This window comes from Stomoxys calcitrans, chromosome 2, assembly GCF_963082655.1.
Source record: "Stomoxys calcitrans chromosome 2, idStoCalc2.1, whole genome shotgun sequence".
Taxonomy (NCBI): domain Eukaryota; kingdom Metazoa; phylum Arthropoda; class Insecta; order Diptera; family Muscidae; genus Stomoxys; species Stomoxys calcitrans.
Genome location: NC_081553.1, coordinates 181,864,824 through 181,889,932, shown reverse-complemented (window position 1 = coordinate 181,889,932; position 25,109 = coordinate 181,864,824). Strand labels below are relative to the sequence as shown.

Below are 25,109 nucleotides of genomic sequence, written 5' to 3'. Positions count from 1 at the left end.
GTAAAATATTTGTTGTTTTGAATTTTGACGTTTAAATTGTCACTTCGTCACGCAAATTTTGCGATTGTCAAACTTTCTTCTCTCCGGCAAAATCAACGATGGCAGGAGTAAGTAAAATTTTATCTACAAAAATTTGTAAAAATCTAAAACATCGAACAATTATGCCCAGCAAAAGCTAACTAAAATGCTGGCCAGCCTTCTACGCCAGTTAAAAATAGTAATGTTTTCTTAAATTTCTCTTTAATAGACTCTATACACGTACCCAGAAAACTTCCGTGCCTACAAGGCATTGATAGCTGCCCAATATTCGGGAGCTCAAGTTAAAGTTGCAGAGAATTTTGTTTTCGGCGAAACAAATAAGTCAGCTGAATTCTTGAAGAAGTTCCCAAGTGGTAAGGTAGGTGTATAAATGGAGTAACTTTCGTTGTCGTCTGTGGTGTGGTGTTGCAAACGTCATCATCATCATTGTCGTCGGCGAAATGCCGAAAGTGAGGTTATGGTTTGTTAACATTGATTTTCTTGCTCTCTTCTATGCTAGGTTCCTGCTTTCGAGACATCGAACGGCAAATTCCTTAGTGAATCCAATGCCATTGCCTACTTTTTGGCCAGTGAACAATTGCGTGGAGGTAAATGCCCTTTCGCTCAAGCTCAGGTCCAACAGTGGTTGTCATTCGCCGATAATGAAATCGTCCCTGCTTCCTGTGCCTTGGTTTTCCCCTTGTTGGGTATTATGCCCCAACAAAAGGGCAGCACTGCCAAACAAGATGTTGAGGCCGTATTGAAGTTGTTGAATAACAAATTCTTGGAATCCACATACTTGGTTGGCGAACGCATCACTTTGGCCGATGTCGTTGTATTCTGCAGTTTGTTACATGTCTATCAATACGTTTTGGATGCTGCGGCACGCAAGCCTTTCGCCAATGTCAACCGTTGGTTCAACACTATCCTGAATCAGAAACAAGTTAAAGCCGTGGTCGGCAACTACAGCATCTGCGATAAGGCTTTGGTCTTCGATCCCAAGAAGTATGCCGAATTCCAAGCTAAGACTAGTGGCAAGCCCCAACAGCAACAACAAAAACCTAAGGAAGAGAAAAAGCCCGCCGCCAAGAAGGAAGAACCCAAGGAAGAGCTAGATGCAGCCGAATTAGCTCTTGCTGCTGAGCCCAAATCCAAGGATCCCTTCGATGCTTTGCCCAAGGGTACCTTTAATTTTGACGATTTCAAACGTGTCTACTCCAACGAGGATGAGAAGGTTTCCATTCCTTACTTCTGGGAAAAGTTCGATCCAGAACATTACTCCATTTGGTTTGGTGAATACAAATACAACGAGGAACTCACCAAGACCTTCATGTCTTGCAATTTGATTGGTGGCATGTACCAACGTATCGATAAGATGCGCAAACAAGCCTTTGCCTCTGTCTGCCTATTCGGTGAGGACAACAACTCCACCATTTCTGGTATTTGGGTGTGGCGCGGCCAAGAGCTCGCCTTCACCCTGAGCCCCGACTGGCAAGTTGATTACGAAGTCTATGACTGGAAGAAATTGGATCCCAAGTCCGAGGAGACCAAGAAATTGGTCGAACAATACTTCTCCTGGACTGGTACCGACAAAGGTGGTCGCAAATTCAACCAAGGCAAAATCTTCAAATAAAAAGTCTGCAGTGGTAACGCATTAGCGGCTATCCCAAAAAGCCGTACGTGCCACGAATCCAACAAACAACATCTAAATTATATATATGTATAACATTATTTTTACACGTTATCAAATACAAGGCGTGAGCGTGTCTCGTGTATTTCCCACTCACTCTTAAATATCCTGTTGCTCCATTTCGCAATAGTGATGAAAGTATGGCCATCACACTCAAAAGGATATAAGCGTTTTTTTTTATTGTATTTGCATTGTATTTTTTCTCGCCTTTTTATATGTAATTAAAAAACAATGTTTTTGTAATACATACTCTTTTTTTCACAACAACAACAACTAGAACAACAATAATCCTAAATGCACATAGTGGAATTTATGATTTTGCAGTAGTATTTATTGATTCATGATACTCTTAAGAGAATATCCTGCGTGCTCTGCATGCTCGATAATAAAAGCATTTTCTTTTTCTATAAGAACAATCGAAGATCTACAATAGTTGATGTTGGGTGTTTAAAAGCGCGTACACATGCAACGGGTTTCAAAGGTATAAAATTTCAATTTTAAAAGAAAATAACAAAAATGTTGACATTAGGTGGTTATGACTCAATTTTATGCAGATTCCGATTTTATACATGATGATATCATGACAAAAGCGGTTCATTGACTTTTTCTTATCGTCTGATTTTATTAGTCATCGATTATTTGGATTGTGTTTCTTAGCCTTTATAGGGATGTCCAGACTTGTGGCACAATGCCAAAAGTTGTTGGCAAAAGGCAGAATGTATTGCTTAGCAAATGGATATCATGAAGAAAGCCTATATGGATTTTTTTTCTCCAGACAAATGGACAATGTGTTATTGCATAATGTATAGAAATGTAAAGAAAAGGTTTTGGAGAGAGAAGCTTAGCTGCGATCTACTGGGCGCGTCCACAGGTTGGGGGTAGTGAAAAGCTTCATATGGAGTATCTGCAGCAGCAGTCGCGAACAATCAACGGTATCGAGCTGAGAGTCTCAGTGAGAAGCCGGGCGGCACCGGCCCGTGCATAATAGTGAATGCCTACGATGCTCGATACGGCGGTCGGTGCTTTGGATCGGAACGAGCATGCAATCCCATGGCAGCCGGTTGTGCGGACCGGATTGGCTCGATGAATTCTTTCATCGGCAAGGGCTGCCGGCTCAGTGTACTACACACTGCTGGAACAACAACAACAACGAGCTTGCTCGCTTACAGAAGCTTGGCCAGATTAGCCACCTCCACATGAAAATGTGGCTACAACAAGAAAGTACACCAGTCAACGCATCATTGAACTGCCGCACGGGATAACTGAGCACTACGCGGGCTGGAACATTGGGCTCTGATGTATGATATTCATCTTTGTCATGGGAAGCTAAGCTGGGGGCTACAGGGCGCGTCCACAGTTTGCGGATAGTGGAATCCTCCATGCAGAGTAACTCTAATTTAGTGGCGGGCAAATACACATACACTATTGCACATATTTGTGTGCGTGCACAAGAACATAAGCCCATGGGCTTTAAAAAGATTTGCATACTGGCACCTGTGCCTAACACTGCTTTAATTGCAGTTACGGACAATCAGCTCTATCGAGTGGAGAGTCTCAGTGAGAGACCTGGCGGCACTGGCTATTGCTTAAATGCTGAGTGCCTGCTATGCTCGTTATGACAAGGTGAGTTATTGGCGCCTTTAAATAACCAGTCAACCAGCCATCAAGTTCCCGCGGCGAACTTACCCACCTGTAGGAGCTTGATGAGGATCGCAACTTCCACATGCAAATGTGGCTACAAAAACAACAACAACCACCTTGGAAAATCCGAAACATTAACGTAGCTGCCGGTGGAATATAACAGGCAGCGGAACTTACAGAAAAACAGTGATTTGGTTCCCGTCGACCCACTGCTAGTGGCACCAGAATCAGGGAACTACATCTGAAAATCTATAGTGTGGTCCATGAACTTCAACGTAACTTATGGCTAAAACACTTGAAGCACTGTAACTTAAGTACCGGTATTGGCAAACTGTGGTCTGGAAAAAGGGCGACGTAGCAGGGAAAGATCCGAAGAGATGCCCAAGTTGTTCAACCGCCAATTTATTGAGCATACCGATAGGGCTAGACAACCAACACATCATCGTGGACGAAACATTCGTATTCCCTTTTCAGCATCTCAAGGTCTTGTATCACGTGTGACCTCTATCCCTGAGTCTCACTTATTGCAAGGTCCAGTGAGTAGGGAGTGAACCGTGAAATTTGTCCTTACTGAAACTACTTTGGTGGTCTGACCAGCACAGTGTCATCCCCCGTTCAAGCGATCATTAACAGTGTTATTGTTGTTGTCTTTGTGTATTGGTTATTATTATTGACTTCTTTATTCCGATAACACGAGTGTAGGGGAAAGGAGGTCTGCCGCAGCATATGTATTGAGGCAAGAACTTGACAGAGAAGCCGCCTATTATTTGCTAAGGCGCCCAAATATCAGCAATGCTCCGTTCGAATATAGTCCATTACCTCCGACTACAAACCATGGCTCGACAATGAACACGTGGTCGCGTAACACCCTGACGTTGGGGTCAACTTTTACTGTAGAGTATTGATACTATCTGAAGCAGGAGTGGTCGCATAACACCATGTCCTTGGGGGAAAACTTTTACTCTAGAGTATTGCTATTATCTAAAGCAGAAGTGAGGAGGACGACCGTGGGGATGGTCCTATAAGTGAGAAAGACCCCATTAAAATCCCTTCAGAACGGGATGAAGTACGGTCACACTGTTTCTGTAGCAATAGGATTTGGAAATGATCCAATACAAATAGGAAGAACCCATTAATTCCCCAATTGGTCACCCTTTTTCTACGTCCTATGTGGGACCGTGGATAGGATGCCACCCTGAACATCAGAACATTTTTTAGCGGTGGTTATCCCCTCACCTATGTTGGCTACATTTGTATCCTGCCATGTTAAAACTTCTCTACCAAGTGGTGTCGCTATGCGGTACGCCGTTCGGACTCGGCATAAAAAAGGAGGCCCCTTATGAGTGAGCTTAAATTTTAATCGGATCGCACTCAATGATATTAGATAAATTGTCCCCATAACCGAATATAAGCCTTTCGAGAGCGAAATTCTTATCCGATTTGGCCGAAATTTTGCATCGGATTACGGGGATTTGTCTGTTCTGCTGAAGGCCTCCAGAATGGAAGGAACACTCAGCAAACTGGCAATATGGGGCTCGAACGAAAGGTTTTTGGGAGTAGAGCGGGGAATTGACCTGCACTTTCGGAACCACCCCCGCGCTAAAAAAAGGTATTTGAGGGTAGAGCGCGAATGTGATATCTACTTGCAGGACAAAGTGTCTGACAGCATTGGGCTCAAGTGAAAGGTGCGAATTTGTGGCGAAATATCTGAGGGACCGTACCAATCACAAACAGGACTTACTAACCGACCGTGCTAATATAGGGCTATTATAGCGTGAAAGATAGCCCAGCGGAGCGCGCCCGGCTAAGCTAGTTTATTATTTTTGAAATTTTCACAAAATGTAAAGGATGGTCTGGAGGGAATAATAGGTCTTACAAATTTTTGATATCGAAAGGGGGACGGACCCCACAAAACCCCAAAAGCACAACCCAAACATAAAAGTAGACCCATCGGGATTATATGGGACTCAAATGAAAGGTATTCGTAAGTAGAGTACTAACTTGATATTAAAAATTGGCATAGTACCTCACAAATGTTGCCAGCATTAGGAGGAAAAACCAACGCTGAAAATTTCTGATGTTCTCGCCAAGATTCGAACCCAGGCGTTCAGCGTCATAGGCGTTCAACCTCATAGGAGGGATGTGGAGACCGATCGAGACAATATGGGCCTCAAATAAAGGGGTCGATTATGAATGGTCGCGCAACTATAGTTGCGTTGCCATGAAATAAAAATTAGTACAAATTTGGAAATTTTTCTCAGTTTTATTCAATTCAAGTGTTTTGAGCATCCAGCTACTAAGTGAATTGTAGAAACATGTAATTTAATATAGAAATGAAATGGAATTTCTGACAAATATGGTTGTTGTTATAGCCACATTTTCATGTAGATGTGGCGATTCTCGTCAAGCTCCAATGGGTAAGCAAGCTCGTTCTATTGGCTATTAAAAGGCGTCAAAACCCGCCTTGTCATATCGAGCACCAACGGCACTCAGTCCGTCCTTTGATTGAGACTCTCCGCTCGATAGCGCTGATTTTCTGCGACTACCGTTGCAGCTACTCCCTTTCCATCACCCTTTCCATCAAAAGCCTTCCAAACGGCAAAATAGACCGTTAGGAGTAATGTGGGACTCAAATGAAAGTTATTTGAGAATAGACTACGAATTTGAAATCAAAATTTGGCACCAATTTTCAGGGGACCAACACTGTCCAAAAATACTCCCCCTTGAAAACCACCAAAAGGAAAATTAGTCTGATCAAGGTAACATCGGACCCATTTGAAAGGCATTCGGGTATAGAGTATAAATTTGGCTTCCAACTTTGGGAGCAAGCGATGAGGAACCAAGATAACATGTGGGCCGATCAAGACAATATGCTGCTCAAATAAAAGTTTATTGGAATTGGAGTACGGATCTGATATTAATTTTAGACAAAATGTCTGGGTAGACCTCTGATTCAAAAAAACTCTCAAAACTTATATGTAAGTCGAACAGAGTAATAGGGTACTTAAATGAAATGTCTCTAAGAGAAGAGTACGAATATTAGGGACCAAGTGGGGTTCTCCAAATACCTCTCAAATCCGTTTGGAATTTGTCTGGAGCACGCCCCAAAACTTTCTAACGGACAGTTTAGAGAGGATCGCATATTTGAACAACACATACGATAAACTTATAAATTAACGTAGATCTGAGAAGGACCTATGACTCTGGACACCAGCTTTAAACATACAAAAAAACATAAAATTTTTAAAAATCATTTAGGGTGTAGCGAAGCGCACCGGCCCAGCTAGTTGTTGTTGTTATTGTAGCCACATTGCATGGGGAGATAGCGATTCTGGTCAAACTCCTAAAGATGAGTAAGCTCGTTCCGGTCCATAGGGCCGATCGCTGCGAGAACGTTATGGCCATTGGTTATTTAAAGGCGCCTTTCTCTCACACTGAGAATTTTCACTCGACACCGCTGATTGTCCGCGACTGCAGTTGCAGTTACTCCGTATACGAAGCATCCCAATATCCCCAACCCGTGGACGCGCCCGTTATCTCTAAACTGAGATTCACTTGATAACTACATGTGACCACTACATAAATCGGAGCTCAAAGTTCCAGCCTGTGTGGTGCTCATAGTTATCCCAGGGCAAATGTACTCTCTCTAGTGTGAACTTTCGTAAAGGCCGTAAAGAGATGGTCTAGGATAATCCTATCAACTGTTCTTTTTTTTCTCACATACATCAATTTTACTCTGAACTAGATTGATCACAAAATTGCAATTTCGGCCACGTACATTACATTAAGAAACAGCGGGAAAAATTGTTGGCATATCACTGAGTACTGTCCGATTCAAATCTTATGGGTCTATTATGGATTGCAACTCGACTACAGTTGCATTGCCAGAAGACAAACTAACGAAGTAAAAATGAGTATAAAGTTGAAATATTTTGTCAATTTCATTCAATACCAGGATTTTTATAGTTCAACTACTAAGAATTTTGTAAAAAAAGTACAAAATTCAATAAAAAAAAGATGATTTTTGTAACAATTTTAGTTGTTGGCAACGCAACTGAATTAGGGTTGGCAACCATAATCGACCCATTAGCTTATTGATAAGGGAGGGAACTCCTTTTCAAACCCAAGCCCGAAAGACGTGTAACTTATCGACACCTTTTTGTAGAAATTTACATGGCGGAATATCTCAAATACCCCCAGCATTCGTAAGGCAATTTTGGATTCAGAATTCATACTCAAGCTTTCAGTGTCATAACTCAACTATGCGCCACAGAGACCTCCATTGATCTATGAAAGCTTTCACATATTTACCATTATGCAAACAATAAATGACATCGGCTCAATATGAACGGAAAATTTGCCACAATTTAATTATTAAATTCTTAGACAATATTTATAAGTAGGATTTCATTTTAACAATTAGGATTAGATTTCTCAAATGTGTAATTATTTGCAAATAATATATATTTCTTTCTAATTTAAAAAGAGCAAATTAAAAAATAAACATAACAAGACACCGTGTCGTTTAGTTGCCCACTTGACCCAATCCAATGTGAAAACTAACAAAATGAGACAACGAAAGAATTAGATACGAGTGTAACTACTACAGCCAATATAGGAAGTATTACAAATTATTCCAGGGGACGGCAGTATTTAAGAGTTTCTCTTAACCACAACAGGTCCAACGTTATCGCCAGTTTGTTTATTGTGTTCACCATGGCTACCATCACAATAAGGCCACTGAAAGAAAAGAATAATTAAAAATGTCTTAGCGATAGTTCATAATAAATTATACACATGATTGTTACAAAAATATTTTATTTTCATTGTCATTATCATCTTACATTCTTTGTCTTCCAGCAACGACAGAAGGCAGCCTTGTCTGCAATGTTTTCGATATCAATCATATCGACTACTTTAGCTTCATGTTTACGAACCGATTGATTGCAGCGTCCCACCTTGGAACAACCACTTTTAGCAGCTGGGCAATAAGCTAAATAGGCAGTATAACCTAGACCGGCTACAACAGCAGTGGGTGGAATGAGGGCTAACCAATCTTTGACTGAAAGAGATAAATCATAACTTATTAGTAAAAAGATATACAAAAAATTATTAAGTTTCACTATGCTTTTCTATGCCCTTGGAAACGGAAAGTAAATATTCGCAAGGGCGGTAGGTTAAGTTAGGTTGAAAAGAGGGTGCAGATATTAATCTGCCCATGCCACTATAGACTTCTGGTTCATGTCTGGTATTGTGTCCCCACCTAAGTGCCGGTATCTGTTAGAGCCGAAAGCCGAGCAATGACATAGGAAATGCTTCAACGTCTCATCATCTTCCTCACATGCTGTCACTTGCTGCATCGATTTTGCATAAGTGAGCTCATAGTCCTATGTGTCCCGTTATGACACCAAAAGCTATACTGACCTTCTTCTTACTTCCTTTCAGTAATAGCCTCGTCCTTTCACGATCCGGATCACCCCATAGGATTTTCGCCGACCTATCGACTGTTTCGATGTTCCACAGCGTTTGTCGCTCACGCCTTTAAATCGGACTTCGTTGACCCGAAAGCCTTCGGGTGAATCAAGGTTATCGATGGCAGTTCTGTGGCCATCACTGCCAAATCGTTTGCCCTTTCATTCCCCCTTACACTGTTATGGCCTGGCACCCAAACGATGCGGATGCCTGCCTGTATTATGGTTAGGCAGTCTAAAACAGATCTCAGTGCCTGGGTAACATGATCTTCCAGACGGCAATACTAGGGTTCCGTCAGTCCAAGCCTGCGCCGCTGGCAGCAGTGCTTCGCACTCGACCTCAAGTATCGTCTCAGGTATCAAGGGCGGTAAGAGAAGGAAGGAAAAGTGAAAATGGACGAAATCAAATCAGACCGGTATAATTAAATTTTGACATTCTGTCGCATCAAGATTGTTACCTTCATTAGTTGTAGGGGAGTTAAGCCCTGAACTGGCTGCTTGGACTTTTAACTGTGAACAGCTGAGAGCCACCGGGCGTGTCCACAGGTTGTGGATAGTGGAATGCTTCGTATAGCTGCAATTGCTGCCGCGGACAAACTACGATATCGAGGGGTGAGTCTCAGTGGGACCCCGGGCGGCACCGCTTCTTGCTTAAATATAGAGTGTTAGCAAGTTATTGACCCCTTTAAAAAACCAACGGCCATAAAGTTCCCGCGGTGATCTGTCCTTTGGACAGGATCGAAGAGGATCGCTACCTCCACACACAAATTTGGCTACAACAACCAAAAAAAGAAAATGCAAAGGCTCTAATGTCAAGTTGTTATGCCTACCATATGCCTTTCGACATTCCCTCTGACCAGAAGATGCACGATGGCGTGTTCTAAATCTCTAAAAAGATCGGCAACCGAATAAAAATCCGAACGATCGGAAGGGAGAGTGCAATGATCTCGACATGTCAAATAAAGGTCAGACGTGAGGCAAGAACAAGTCAAACGGCAAGAAAGCGGGAGATGTTTACCAATGGGCTTGCTCTTGGCTATGAATGTTTGCAGGTCCGTTGCGTTTTAACTTCAATCTGTGTGGTGTTCATCGCTGTTACGAGACGCTTTGCTGCGAGCTATCGGCCATGTCCACAGGTTACGGATAGCAGAATGCTCCATACGGAGAAGCATTGTGAAGCAATCGTAACTACTTTGATTTCAGTCCGTGAATGTCAGGAGTGGAGTAGAAAGCCATATAGCAAGTCGACTACTATGTCCTTCTATGATGCTGAACACCTGTGTTCGAATTTCAACCACAGCAAAAAGTTTTTACGTTAAGTTCGTTCCATCACTGAATTATTGAGGCTTTTAGGAATGTCATTCGAATTAAGAACACGCACCCAGTAATCTAGATTGCAATCCAACCTCGATTTTAATTCAGGCAGTTTTGGTATCAAGCATGATTAACGAAATTCCTGCGTGGGATCTCATTATTTCCGGAAACACGTAATGGTCGCCGTGATATAGGAGACAAAGCACGGTACTGTATGACAACGGGCTCCATATGGGTTGGAAATCCGCCCTCCAATTTGTGTGGTGTTCAACGTTATCACGAGAACCACAGGTTGCGGGTAGTGGGATGCTTCATATACGGAGTATCTGGCTGGCTGGCTAGCTGGACGAGGATCGCTACCTCATGATATATATTGCTACAACTACAACAATGTTAAAAACCTCTGCAGCTTGCACATTATCACTGTTCCAATATGCTGCAAAGAGACCACATACGAAGTGTCCACTTCCGGATACAACATTTCGTGCAGTATAGACCGATATTGCTTGCGCTTTCCCATTAGTTTCTAGTAAGTCATCGCGAATCGTTGTTGATGTTGTAGACACATATCTGTACGTGGAGATAGCGATCCCCGTCAAGCTCCTGTACGTGGGCAAGCTCGTTTCGGATCGATTGCCGCGGGAACATAATGGCCATTGGTTATTAAAAGGCGCTAATAGCTCGTCTTGTCATATCGAACATCATATGCACTCAGTATTTAAGCAAGAGTCGGTTCCGCCCGGCGTTTCACTGAGTCTCTCCGCTCGCGACTACAATTGCAGCTACTCTTTATGGAGGTAGCTCGCAGCTAAGCGTAACAACGATGAGCATCACACAGATCGCCGATCAAATACCAGTATATGTTGTGCTCATGGTTATCCCGGGGTCGCGAGTCGTGATTTGCTTGTGTGTCGTGATTTTCTGGTGAGTGTTCAGTTTCTAGAGAGCCGTTATTCGTGAGTAAGCATGCCGGAGTAAAATTTTTGTAAGCGTGCGTGATCAACATGAATTTAGTTTGCCCAGAGAACAACGTATCTGAGGAGATTTCAAACAAGGTATTTTTCCATAGTCGCTTGCCTCCTTCCGCAATTGCAGGGGAGTTCTATTATATATCCTCTACTATCTCCAATTTCTCCTTATCCTCACAAAATTTCCTATATACAGCGCGATCTGAATTTGAAAGAACACTCAAAACCCCTATGAACAGTCAAAAGTTACGTTTCCTAAATCCCATGATAAGCGATGTTCTCCTCGTAGTTCCACCGATGGGTACACTGTTTCTGGTTAGACTCGCATCCGCAGCGTCATTTGCCGCCAAACCCTAATGGGTTGGGATCTACCACAAACCGACAACATTCTCCATTATCTGGAGATGCATGTATTTGGTCTCGATATCACATAGCCCAGAGCCAGAAACTTCAGCGCCACTAGACTATCCAAGATATACATACGTTTGTATGTAAGTCCAACAGGACTCTTGTTTGGCAATCCTCTCTACAGCCTTGAATACCCCAAAGACATCTGCCAGAAAAATTTCCACATCTTTTACAAGGTCCAAATGAAACTCAAAATCCTACGAACTTTATAATGCCTTTTATCCAATTTTCTCATTCAACCTGGACAGATATGTTTAGGGTACTACCAGGCTAAGTTTCCATATCCGGAAAGGCGACGTCAATGTTGTCAATTAAGAAAGATTTTACCGGCATGTTTTTCAAGTTGCTACCTAAGCTCTCAGCTACGCCACATTCAGGCCCCTAGCAGAATAGACGATTGCCCGAAATTCATGGTGTGCCAGGTTTCAGAATATCAATCTGAACTGCACTCATTCATTGCTTCCTGCAATCGATCACATAACAACAATAGTCCACAAAGAGAGAGGAATAAGGGCCAGGCACGTAAAGAAGACTCCACTCATAATCGTATGTATTCTCTTGTCAATTGCAATTGTCTTCAGCTCCTTGGCACGAAGTTAGAAATCTAACGTTAAAATGATAAGTCAGACCTTTTATTAGCAGTCCGAGGTCATCGAAGAAGCTAAACATTAAGACGCCGAAGGTTGGGCCGATCTTCATATATAAATTTTACATGACTAAATGCCTTAAAAATGACACCAACATGATTGAGGTTACAATGAAAGTTGTTTCTGTAGTGGGGTAGCGATCCTTTGGCAAGCTTCCTTCAGACAGCAAGGTCGTTCTGGTGTATAGACCCGATCGCTGAGGAAATAAAAGCAAAGAATAGAAGAACAATGTCATATGCGGACATGCTTACATATGCGGCCTAATTAAATAAAACTTTCCTCGAATTGAAAGGGTAGTTTAATATAAATGTTTAGTTATATCGTAATTTTATAAATGGACCATGTGGCTTAAAATTACGAAATTGGCAATACATATATCTGAACATTTTGCCCTAAATTTCAAAGCACGGTGCTGATACATTTTGCAATTATCAAATTTGAATAATTAACAATTCCGGTTTTCCTAATCGAGCTACTCGCTATCAGTGTGAATGGGGGGTAAACAAGAAATAGAAATGTTATAATTAAACATCAGAAAAGGGGTCAATAACAAAACGTAGGCAAGAAATAAAAGACAGACAAAAAATAAATACAAGTGTGAGAAACAGAGACATTCACTCATTAGCGAAGAAACTACTAAGTCACCTTACAATAAAAAAGCCGAAGTATACACGCACGAACCTGACAAACGAAAGAATAGAAGAACGGACAAAAACAGTTCAACACAGACAGTTCCAAAGTTGGCAAATTATGTTGCATAATCCTCTCAACAAAAACAACAAGAAATACACGGATTGAAGAGGAAAGTAATTAAATTAGGGCAAACACAAATCTACGATTATGACCCTGCATCGTAGACTTGGAAAAATTAGATGATCATTCCCTGATTCCCAGGTTTATATTTAACAATACTTGTTGTGTAAAAGGCAATGATGCACCTGTTAAATGCATTTGGAAACTGCAAGCGGCTAGCAAATGAAGCATTGTACTTACACGACAACTTGAACCATCCAGTAAAACTATCAGGAATTGGCAAATTAGATAGGTAATTGGGCAGAGTATCTTTCACCAGTCCCGAAAGGCTATTCATTTTGTTGAATTTGTGTATTTGCTTCTCGTTGGCTGAAATCCAGAAACTTTTGTTTATCTCTGCCCTTTTCTATTTGAAACGAGCACCACTTACCAACTTGAAATACCGCAAGTACCCGGATAGGTATCTAAAGTTTACTAGTTTAGAATTAATCAATTACTCGACTTTTTGTTTGAAAAAGTCGATTAAAATAAATCGAATAATCGATTATGAAAACAGTTTGTTGACTTTTGATGATTTACATGGCGTTTAGATACACGTTTAAGCGCAGTTATGCACATCTGGCGAAATTTTCGTTACCATAAAAAATCCTAAATGAAACTTTCATTACCGGTACTGTTACCGAAAATTTCGCTTGCAGGTACGCAGCTCAAATGAAATTATCTTTGCATAACAGGGTAACATACAGGATTCACTGAATAAGGTTAAGCTAAGCGATCAGCCGATATACAGGGTGGCTGATGAAAGCCGCTACCAAAAAAAAATGTAATAACTTTTTTTCTATTTAATAATAATAATTTAATAATTAATTTAATTAATTAATTAATTAATTTAATTAATAATAATTTAATAATTAATTTAATAATTTAATTTAACATGAATAAAAGAAAAATGTATTCCATACACCGAAAAAAAAATGTAGCAATATTCATCATTGTAGCAATATTCATCAGCCACCCTGTACTTTCTATTAGTGAATCCTGGGTAACATACAGGATTCACTAATAGAAGGTTAGGTCACATGCAAAAACACAAAGTGGATAGGCCCCATAAACATCATTAAGGATGTCAAATCTGACGATTGAAAATGTCATCATATAGGAGAAAACGTAAACAAAGAATGAATGTAAAAAGAGAACAAGTTGACATCCTCAATGCCAAGTACTGCCAAATATTAAAAAAAAAGTATATCGGCTGATCGCTTGGCTTAACCTTATTCAGTGAATCCTGGGTAACATAATAGGCATTGGTGAATTTTTTCTAACAACTGCGAATGAAAATAATAGATCCATCCATGCAACATGAGATAAAGTAATTTGCAAATAAAAACGATTAATTACAACACATATGTAAATAATAAATCGATGTTTGTTGCCATCTTGTATTCTACACAACTAATTTTCAGTGTTAATATAAATGTCTTGGTAGCAACCGAAAATTTCGCAAGAGGTAGCTTTACGTTGAATTTTCATTTCTGGATTTACCTGTGTAGTTACCGACGTCGCTAACTTTCGATAACAAAAAATTTTCTTAAAACACAGGGTGACCCAAATTGACAAAAACGAAACAGGTACGGTACATCGCCAGAAGGTAATGACGTCATTATGGGGAATTCACATGGCACATCATGATGTGTGGTCATTGTAATAGCGATCAGCTTTGGCTGACAAATCAAATCATTTGATTTTTCGATGATTGGGGTCTATCGTTTACCGTTTACACAGAAATGTGTAATCATTACTTGACATATATTAAAAAATATGTTCTGTTCAAAATAAAGTTATAAAAAGAGAAGAAAAGTGTGGAAAATTAAATAAAACTAAAGAAAAGGAAAAGAATCGATGCACCGTTTTTGGAAAAAGCTCTAATCATCATGATGTGCCGTATAAAAGTACGTTTACATTGGTCAATAAATCCGGATTTATGGCCTTTTCGAGATTAAAATTCAGTTACACTGCTCATTAAATCCGGATTTAAGGCTCTCGTCAGCTGCTTTAATAAAGGGAAAACAGATATCCGAGCCATTAAATCCGTATTTAAAGAGCAGGTTTTACCTAGAGATGTTCAATAGGTATAGATGTTCCATCGTCTCTTTTAATAGGCACCACGTACAAAGATTAGAAATGAGCGAAGAAAATTAAGAGAAGAGAGAATTGAATGAGTTTTCAATGGATTGTGGACACTTTCTTGTTTTTTAATCTAATCGTTGTTTTTTGCTGCCATTTGTTTAAGAGAGTGAAAATCCATCTATAAGAAATCTTTGGCCTATGGTTTTACTCAGGATGCACTTATATGGTGAGGTCATGAGTACAATATTTTTTATTTTTGTTTTGATTTTGCAGTAAATCTAAATGCCAAAGGCTCGATAACACAGCTGTGAATTTTTCTAAAATCTCCTTAATATTGTAGCTAAAAAAGTAGAAGCAGTCAGTGGCAAAAATCGATTTGAAACTAAATTCATTTTGACTTTCGATTTTTTTCGACTTTTTATTCATTGAAAGTCGACTTTTTACACAAAAAGTCGACTTATCGATTGTCGAAAGGCGACTTATCGATTGTCGAAAGTCGACTAATCGATTAGTTGAAAGTTGACTTTGGGATCCCTACTCCAATCCAGTTGTTCACATGAAAGCAAAATGAAAAAAACTAGCTACCCTTTCGCTACACAATAAAAGGCATCAGTGAAAAATACAAAATGCCTTCCTAAAAAAAGGCAGCCAGCCCGAGCCCAAATAGTAGTGTTGAGTGAATGTGTAAAAAAGAAAAGAAAAACGAGGTGGCGACGGTAAACTGGAATTTATTTTCCTTACTGACTGCTGCTTCCTTATTACTGCACACACACAGTGTGTTTTTTCAAATGATTTTAATAAAATAAATGCGGCAATAAGATAAAGTGTGATATAAAACCACAATTGTGCATCGATTAAATGTTATGCTGTGTATCGATTTAGTAAAATATAATGAAACGGTCGGCCAAAATGGGCGAATAAAAAAAAACAAGTGCATTTGCGAAAAAAGTGGTGACGCTGGAAGAAAAGAAGAGAAGAAACAACACACCAATACGAAAGCAGAACGACTGCTTGACGCTGACGACGACAGAGAGGTGTGTGAGTGAGCTTGTTGTATGTCTGGCCAGAGCAGTTCTGCGGCTGTTGTTGTTGTTGTCGCTGCTGCTCTTATTGTGGATATTGTGCGTTTCAGCTTCGCTGTTGTGTCGGCTTAACATATATAGTGTTTTATATATAGAAATATTAGATATTTTCATGCTAACTTAACTAAAACACATTTTTGTTTAATGCGAGTTTTTCGTTGTTTCGGTCTGTGTTGTGTTTTTATTAGTGATTAACCAAATGGCTTAAAATTATTCCCCCCTTTAATAAGTGTATTATTCACAAAATTCTTATTTGGTTTAAAGAAAAAACAAAGTTAAAACAAAGTGTTGTGCAAAATTGTATACATAACTAAATATATAGATTGTGCAGCCTCGTATTTGGTCGAATACAATCTACGGAAAATAATAAAATTACCTTGGCGTTTGGCATCGTTGTGACCACGACGGCGGCGGCGGCGACCAAGCCCAAAAACCAACAAACTCCAGTCAAGCATTTCAAATGCAACTAAGCATAAATTACAAGAAGCAACGTAGAAAAAAGAAGAAAACACACATACAGTAAAATTTTTCATACACCTCCATCTCTCCACCCGCTCGATAACAGCCCAACTTCACTGCTGCATTTTTGCTCCACACAATTACTCATACAACAGTAGCAAAAAAGAAAGAAAGAAAAAAAAACGTATAGAAGGACTTGCAGTTGTCCTGTCATACTTACTACACTTTGACGAAAATTTAGACCACTACTGACTTGACTCATACCGTCAAACAAACATTTCGTCATCAGTCATTATCATCAGTTTTTTCTTCTTGTTGTAAGAAGGCGTTGGAAATAAGTGAGTGAATATTTAAAGCGAAGGATAACGGGCAAATAAGAAAAGTTTGCAACACTTGGAACAAATACGAATTCAAAATTCGTCCCACCATCGTAATCATCATTGTCATTATTATCATCTTCCTTATTGTCTTTGTTTTCCATCTAATAAAGTAATTTCACCTCTTTACCACCTCCCCAATAAAGAGCAATAATAACAACAACAACTACAAAAACACAATATTGACATAAAACTCAAGAAGCTAAGAAAGAATATAAGGAAAAGAGAAGACCGAAAAAATACAAACGGAAACATGACAACCGAAGAGTTGAAAGTGGTTTTACATCGTAGTAGTGATCATTCCGGTTTTGGTTTTTCATTGTTGGGCACTACCGGGCCCCCACATGTTATCTATGACATTGTGGAGAATTCACCGGCAGCTGATTGTGGTGTGGTAAGTATGAGGCTTTCGTTGTTTTTTGTTTGATTTTCACCTTTTAAGTTTGGTAAATTCTACCCTTTGGCTAAATAATTGATAAAGAAATATCTACATACATACATATCTAGGTATATTTCAGTACTCAAATGCCAAAAGGTTATGATTTATTGTATCATGTACATAATAGTTTAAATAAATCACGGCTAGAATATCGTAACTTGAATTACTCAGAACAATTAAGGATAAGCTCTTTGCTTGCCAGTGCAAGGTAATTCTATCGGCATGTTTTCCAATCAGACAGTGATCTGTTATGATAAATACGTTGAGTGAATGAGCAAAGTTTAGCTGTCCCGCGACCCGGGCCTGGATTACTATGAGCACCACACAGGCTGGAACTTTGAGTTCCGATCCAAGTGGTTTTCATCATTGTCATTAGTAGCTCAGCTGAGAGCTACTTAGCGTCCACAGGTTGCGGAAAGTGGAATGCTCTATTTTGTTTTTTGGACTTTAATTGAAATGGCAGAGTACGACTCTATATGCCAGGTTGTACTTCCGAAGTTGGTGTCCCCTCCAATTGTATATAAAAACAAGTGTAATAAAATTACAGAATTAAAAACAATTTACAGTTATAACTGTACTGAGTATAACGATGACTATGCACCGAATCCCGAAGCGTCCACTTCAGACGAATTCTAAATGCAAAGTGATGCTCTATACGGAGTACCTGCAACTGCAGTCGCAGACAATCTGCAGCAGCCGGTTGCACATCCCCATTTATACTATTTTCCGCCATCAAATCCGCATACCTCAAATGAGAACATTTTTTGCCCGATCACGAAAAATTCCCCTGTTTGAGGACACTTTCCCAAATTTGACGACACTACCAACAGTTTACAGCCTGTGGAAGATATACGCGATTTAATCTCTCAATCTATGCTCTGTAGGTATTGAGGCGGCTGCATCTGCCGGTTCGTAATAGGGCCAGCACTACTCTGGTTAGCCGGTCGTTCTCCAAGGACCACATTCACACAGTAGCTTTTCACCCCACCTGCTACCGCGTCTGCATTAATGTTGCCTACACACGCTTGATATGCCGCTTCATCTAGAGGTTATCTCTTGTAGCTCTGAACCTCACGCTCTAGATCATGTAGATCCACCTTAAAGCTTTTGGGCCTAGAAGGTATTGGTTGGAGGTGGTCCACGTGAGAGACAGCCTCAGTTTGTCCAAACTAATGGTTTTCTTGCCAATTAAAACATCTAGTTATTTTACTTTTTCAGCGAATGAAATATTCTACCCTTCCAAGGATACAAGTGCTGCCTGGTTTCAGGCAGATTTATGACTAGATCATTCGAAAATTTTCCGCAGGTGGACATGCTTCCATCATGGTGGCAGCAATACAAGTTTGCTAGGAACTGAATCGGCTGCCGGAACTTAGTTGAGCCAAAACTACTCTGGTTTGCCGAGGGAGGAGGTCATCTTGTTGTTGTAACCACATTTTCATGTGGAGGGGCAGGTAAACAGGTGGCGTTTGTAGTGTGGCCCCAGGTTACAATTGTGAAACAAATCCAACACTCTGGCATTAATCCTAGGTCTGTAGATATTAAGGCGGTTGCATCTTCCAGAAAGCAATTGACCCAGAACTACTCTAGTTTATTGGGGAAGTCCAACTTCATCATATACAATGGGTAGCGGCGGATCTGCAAGGGCTGCGTCCACTCTATAGCAAGCACCGTTTCTGCTACCGCTTCTGCGTGAGTGTAGTGTAGTCAACAAGGTTTCTTTGCCAGCATTCCAAGTGCTGCTGACAAGCGACTTAAGGACCTTGTTCTGCTGAAGTGTTCTGATCCCAATAACTCGTTGCCAGCATACGTCATTTATGGGAACCAGTAGCAAAGAATAAAGCCGGATAGTAGGCAACTGATATCGGACCTGTAATAACTCTTCAGTTCCAGACTTGGGCAGTTTGGACCAAACATTCCATGTAGGCATATTGTTGTTGTATCCACATTTTTATGTGGAGGTGGCGATCCTCGTCAAGCTTATTGTAGCCTTGACGAATGTACAAGCCGCTGGTTTTGGACAACTTAGTCTCCTGGATCGTAGCGAAAATTATTTGTCTCCGATTCATTAAACGATTTCGTCCATTTTTTCTCGCAGTTTTTGTAACAAAATTGCAAGAAAGAGAGATTTCATCGGGGGTTAAGTGCTCCTACTGCTCATATTGCTACACGAGACAAATCGGAAGAGTTAAATTATCCGACTACAATGACCGGTACAACTCACTGACATCAACCAATGATTGATAAAGTACTGGCAAATAGAGCAGAGCCTTGGCCCGTGGTTTCCGTCAATTTTGGCACGTATCTCGCTTCCCAAGGACAGCTTTCCCATACATGCGAGTATGTTTCTACAATAAAAAAAAGAAAAGATGTAAGATGTGTAATGGCCAATGAGGATGCCATCGATTCAATCCTATGCATAGAACCTTGTGCCATGTAATTGACGGTCTCTAGTTATTAATATGGCGATTTCATGTAGTTTTCTTTTACACCTACGCTTTGATATTTTCAAAAATAATTTATCTTTAGATTATTAAAGTAAATATTTACATCAAATTTTGTGCATATTTGGCCTACAATTAGCAACACATTGCTTACATTTACTACTTGTAGCACATGGAAGTTGTCATAAATGTTGTTTAGTTTGTATAATTTAATACTGTTTTTGATTAGTTGTTGCTACGTGTTGTGTTATAATTCCTAATGAACTATGCGGAAATTATAAAATGTCCATAAAAGAGATACAAATCACAAACTACAAACCTCTATGTTCAAATATTTTTATTGGGAATAAAGTAAAGCAGACTGAAAGAGCAACAGACATTCATTGGGGGGAGTTTAAAAAACAAAGAATGTTGTTTGAAAGGAAGTGCCATCAAGACGTGTGGTGCATATTCAAAAGTTAAATAAATAACAACAACATAGGTACCAATCAGACAGAGTTGCCACAGGTAGAATTTTTTTGGTGTACTTTTTTTTAAATTTCATAGAGGATAGAAGCATGCAATTTGTCTATTTAAAACGTTTTTTTTTTATTCGGATTACATTTGTTTTGGAATCCTTGGAAATAATGTAATCACCTCATTAATGCCGGCAATATTTACAAGGCCTTCACCTTTGTAAATATTCTGAACGAAGAGGTATTGCTTAGCGGCAGTGCCTCTGAACTCGTTTATAAAAAGGAGGTCCCTTGCAATTCCGCTTAAATTTAATGGAACAGCACTTATTGGTAGAAAGTATTGTAACCCCAGTTCCTTAATAAATTGTTCGGAAATTGCATTTCGCATAAAAAAATGGTGTTAGTCAGAAAACCAAAGTTTAATTATCCATTATCATGGATGCTTTATGCAATTTTAAACCAATTAGTTGCAGTCATTATCTTAGACAACCCATTTTTGTAATATTTTTACGCAGCAGCTTAATTTTTCAATAATTGTTAGAAAATCATTAACCGAATCGTTTATATATGAGCAAACTCGTTCCGGCCCAAAGGACCGATCGTCGGTGGTCATTGGTTTTTTAAAGGCGCCAATAACTCGCCTTGTCATATCGAGCATCATAGGCACTCAGTATTTGTGCAAGAGCCGGTGCCGCCCAACCTCTCACTGAGACTCTTCGCTCGATACCCCCGATTGTACGCGACTGCGATTACAACTACTCCGTATGGAGCATTCCACTATCCGCCACCTGTGAACACGCCCGGTAGCTCGTAGCTAAGCTTCTCGTGGCAGCAATGAACACCACACAGATCGGACTTCAATGTTCCAGCCTGTGTTGTGAACACTACCGGCACGTGGTGTTTATAGCTGTGAGCACCACATCGTGATCATGTCCAATTAATTTTGCACACTACACATTTTGCCTTAACATTTTAAACCGTTTTTGTTGTTTTGCTTTTCTACTCGAATGAAAAATATAAAGTATCCATTGGTTTAATTGGAAGTAAATCCAACAACAAAATAAGGTAATATTGTAATCAAAAAAAAAATTGGCCCTTAAACAAATGTTAGAAACAATTCCTCTCATAAATAAAAACTCAATTTTCTCCGAAATGGTAACTCTGTCTTCAAGACAAGTAATACGTGAGAAAACTAAATATTTTTCTTAAAATACTCTTACAAAATGCATTCTCAAACTATAATAGCAATAACAACAACAACAACATCGGTGTAGGCTGCTATAACCGCTATGTATTATGATAACACAGTAATCATACATTGGCAACCACATACTCATGAACATATTGTAGGTCCACTTGAAAGACAGACTTTATTTATTCTTGTTGTTATTACAAGACAACCCACCAACAACTTTAGTCATCCATTCATTCATACAGTCAATTCAACTCTACTTTGTTCAGCTCTCACTAATAAAAATACAATCAACTGCATTACAATTAAGAAAGAGAGAGAGTGAGGCAAAGTGTGACAGAGAATGATGAGTGGGGGAAGTGTACACAATGCCACTACTAGCTAGTTTTTTACTTTGTCAACTTAAAAAGAATTTAATTTACATAACTTAATTTGAATTTAATGGAAATTATATGAAAATCGCAGAAAATACTTAACTTCTTCAGCTGTTTTCCACCTTCTTTTCTTTTGTGTCCCCTTTTAATAGCATTCAAAACAAATGGGAATACAGATGAAATACAAATACAACCAGCGGATAACTCTGTCGCTCTGAGATAAGAATTTAAAGAGATATGACAAAAAGCAACAATATAAAAATATAAATGTCTGTAATTTGCATTCATTAATACAGAAAAAAATGCATAATAACTCTGGCTGACTGTGTAAATGCAAACTTTATGCGTTGCGAGAAGATTCTTTTTGAAGCATTCAAAGCTGATTTTATTTATTTACATGACATGTTTAGGTATAAGCACTATTTGAATGGGTATGATTTAGTAGATGTCTCTCTCTCCCTCTCTCTCTCTCTCTCTCTTCACTTGATCTTTGCATCGACGTTTCGATCTTTTCACAACATAACTCACAGCTTTACTATGCCTAGAATCCTATGGCAGCCGTACCGCATTGACCCGATAAAAGCCCGACTCAGCGTACAACACTCTGCTACAACCACAACAACAAAAATAATAATAAAAACAACAATTACTATGCCTAAAGGGGGTATTAAGTTTATTCATTGTGGAATGTTTCCATAAAATATTGTTTCATTTATTGTAGAAATCCTCAAAAAAGCGTTTATATACCCACCACCATAGGATGGGGGTATACTAACCTAGTCCGAAATATCGATCTGCGACCCCATAAAATATATACTCATATATTCTTGATCGTGTGGATATTTAAAGTCAGTCAAAGTAACAATGGCGGTCGAACGCATAAAGCTAGCCACTTGAAATTTTGTGATGTAGGTCGTAGGGGATTGCAAATGGGCCATATCTGTTGAGATTTGGATAAAGCTCCCATATAAAACGATCTCTCAATTTGACATATTTAACCCTAGAAGCCGCATTTGTCATCCGATTTGGCTGACATTTTGCATGTACTGTTCTGTTACGAAGTCCAATAACCGTGCCAAGTACAGTTGAAATCAGTCTATAACCCGATCTCTCGATTTGACATCTTGAGCCTCTGGAAGCCACAATTTTTATTCGATTTGGTTAAAATTTTTTTGTTACGACTTCCAACAACTGTGCCAAGTACTGTCCAAATCGGTTTTCAAACTGATGTAGCTCCACGGGGTAACTATGAGCACCCCACAGGCTGGAACTTTGAGCTCCGACTTGTGTGGTGCACATCGTTACCACGCGAAGCTTAGCTGAAAACTACCGGGTGCGTCCACAGATTGCGGATGGTGGAAAGCTCCGTTTTTATGCGAAGTAGCTGCAAATGCGGCCGCGGGCAATCAGTAATTTTCTAGGTGAGAGTCTCAGTGAAGAGTCAGGTGGGACTGGGTCTTAATTAAATACTTAGCGCCAATGATACTCGAGATGACAAAGCGAAAATGGGTCTGGCAGTAGATGGAGATAAGACGAGCAGATAAAGAAAATGGAGAAAGTTGGGAACTACAACTTTGAGATAGTCAGCAACTTTATCTACCTCGGCACCGCCGTTACCGAAACGAATGACAACAGTTTTGAGATAAAGCGAAGAATAATACTGGCAAAAAGATGCTACTTTGGACTAAGTAAGCAGTTTAGAAACAAGGCCAACTCTCGACAGACGAAGATTAAACTATACAAGACACTGATACTACCCGTGTTGTTATATGGATCTGAAGCATGGGTACTTGTGAAAGCAGATGAGGCAGTGCTTGGAGTATTTGAGAGAGAGAGAAAGATTCTTCGTAAAATATATGGACTAGTTTGCGTTAATAGAGAATATAGGCACGAGCTGCAAGAGCTGTATGACGAGAATAGCACAGTTAAGTAAGGTGTATGCAATTCTATGCAATTTGCAACATTGATGCTGGTGCTCCTGCCAATACCACGTTGTTTCTCGAGGCAAAGATCAACATATTGTCATTGTTTTTCCTGATCAACCAAGGATGTCGTTCTGTCACAAAAATGCTTTTGTCGCCCATAGCTTTAAATTTAAAAAGGAAATTACATTTTTAAATAATTTAATTTGTATACTATTTTTTTATTAAACGTCGGGGAAACACACTACAGCGAACTAAATCTACGTTATTATGCACAAACAATTTGGAATATCAAACTCACATCATGCAGAGAGAAATTTAACAACCGGCATGTTAAAAACATTAATGCTTGACTAAGCATTTGCTTTATTCCATTCATTGGTTTTGTTTATTTTCTCAAACACGTTTTTGAAATACACAATACTTTACGGTTTGTTGTTGGTTTATCCACTTATTTTTCGCTTGGCATTTTAACCACAATACAGTGTTGTGGATGATGGAGTTTCAGGTTTATTTCTCGTGTCATTATTTATTATTGACAAGTCTGGTCTTTAAACTGCAGCTGATGGCACTGGCTTTATTGCCAACAATCGTCTTCATCTGTTTTTTTTTTGTATAAATTTTAATCACATTGATAGCGTTAGTTTCCTTTCATAAAATTCATTATCATTTAACGCAATAGAAATTTTCTCTTCATTCAATTATTAAAAACGTGCACAAAACGATATACAGACATGTATGTAGGTATATGTAGAATGTATGTAAATATGAATGTAGTTACGCGATGACTTGGAGATTTTCATGGGTCACTTTATGGGGTTTCCTCTCTACGTTCTTTTTTTTGTTGCTGCTGCTTATCAGCTGATGTCATGTCAGCCACCGTCATTGACATTTTGTTTAATATTTGTGACACATGTTGACTGACGTTTACACATTTGCCCTTACATACTATCAAAGCATACATACATATATACGCTTTTACAGTAGTGGTCATTCATGTAGAAATGTTAGAAATTGCTGGGTCACTGAGCTTTTACATCACAAAACAATGTAAAGTTTTAGGAGGTAGTTTTAGGGAACCCTGGTAATACGTAGTATAATGGAGAGATAATAGTATAAAAGGAGAGAGAAAAATGGAGTGATGTGCACCGGTATTCACAAAACTTAAGGTGGGAACAGAGTTCGCGCTGACGTAGAACATATCCAAGCCGAGCTTATTGACGCTTAATTTCATGCAAGAAGAAAATTTGACTATGACAGGGAATGCAAGAATCAGCGCTGATCTTCAACATATGATGAAGAGCATTTTGCTTCTCCTATTTAGTTTG

The 25,109-nt window shown here is 39.5% G+C and overlaps 3 protein-coding genes across 15 annotated transcripts in view; 2 read left to right on the top strand and 1 right to left on the bottom strand.

Annotated features, from left to right (window-relative positions):
• LOC106092898 (elongation factor 1-gamma) lies at window positions 1-1,951 on the top strand. The gene is made up of 3 exons (XM_013259847.2): window positions 1-107; window positions 248-397; window positions 539-1,951. Exons 1-3 carry the CDS (start codon window positions 99-101, stop codon window positions 1,649-1,651), a joined length of 1,272 nt encoding a protein of 423 aa, XP_013115301.1. The 5' UTR covers window positions 1-98; the 3' UTR covers window positions 1,652-1,951.
• A 5,743-nt stretch (window positions 1,952-7,694) lies between these two features.
• LOC106092900 (CDGSH iron-sulfur domain-containing protein 2 homolog) lies at window positions 7,695-13,441 on the bottom strand. 3 transcript variants are annotated; one of them, XM_013259849.2, is made up of 4 exons: window positions 13,341-13,441; window positions 13,151-13,279; window positions 8,194-8,411; window positions 7,695-8,089 (listed from the first exon to the last, which is right to left on the bottom strand). In XM_013259849.2, exons 2-4 carry the CDS (start codon window positions 13,245-13,247, stop codon window positions 8,003-8,005), a joined length of 402 nt encoding a protein of 133 aa, XP_013115303.2. In that variant the 5' UTR covers window positions 13,248-13,279; window positions 13,341-13,441; the 3' UTR covers window positions 7,695-8,002. The 3 variants fall into 3 exon arrangements, with proteins under 3 accessions (XP_013115303.2, XP_013115304.2, XP_059219160.1); XM_013259850.2 differs by lacking the exon at window positions 13,341-13,441 and having other exon boundaries at window positions 7,695-7,908; window positions 7,978-8,089; window positions 13,151-13,334; XM_059363177.1 differs by lacking the exon at window positions 13,341-13,441 and having other exon boundaries at window positions 13,151-13,334.
• A 2,139-nt stretch (window positions 13,442-15,580) lies between these two features.
• LOC106093788 (ribosome-releasing factor 2, mitochondrial) overlaps window positions 15,581-25,109 on the top strand; it is a 139,253-nt gene continuing 129,724 nt past the window's right edge. For 7 of the 11 annotated variants that reach the window (XR_009397186.1, XM_059363176.1, XM_059363175.1 and 4 more), the window contains exons 1-2: window positions 15,581-16,916; window positions 17,102-17,349. Coding sequence is in view for 10 of the 11 variants with exons in the window: in XM_059363176.1 (XP_059219159.1) it covers window positions 17,209-17,349 (141 nt within the window). In the remaining variant the exon portion in view is untranslated. The remainder of the gene's footprint in view (window positions 16,917-17,101; window positions 17,350-25,109) is intronic. The other 4 variants (XM_059363171.1, XM_059363170.1, XM_059363169.1 and 1 more) reach the window with 4 other exon arrangements.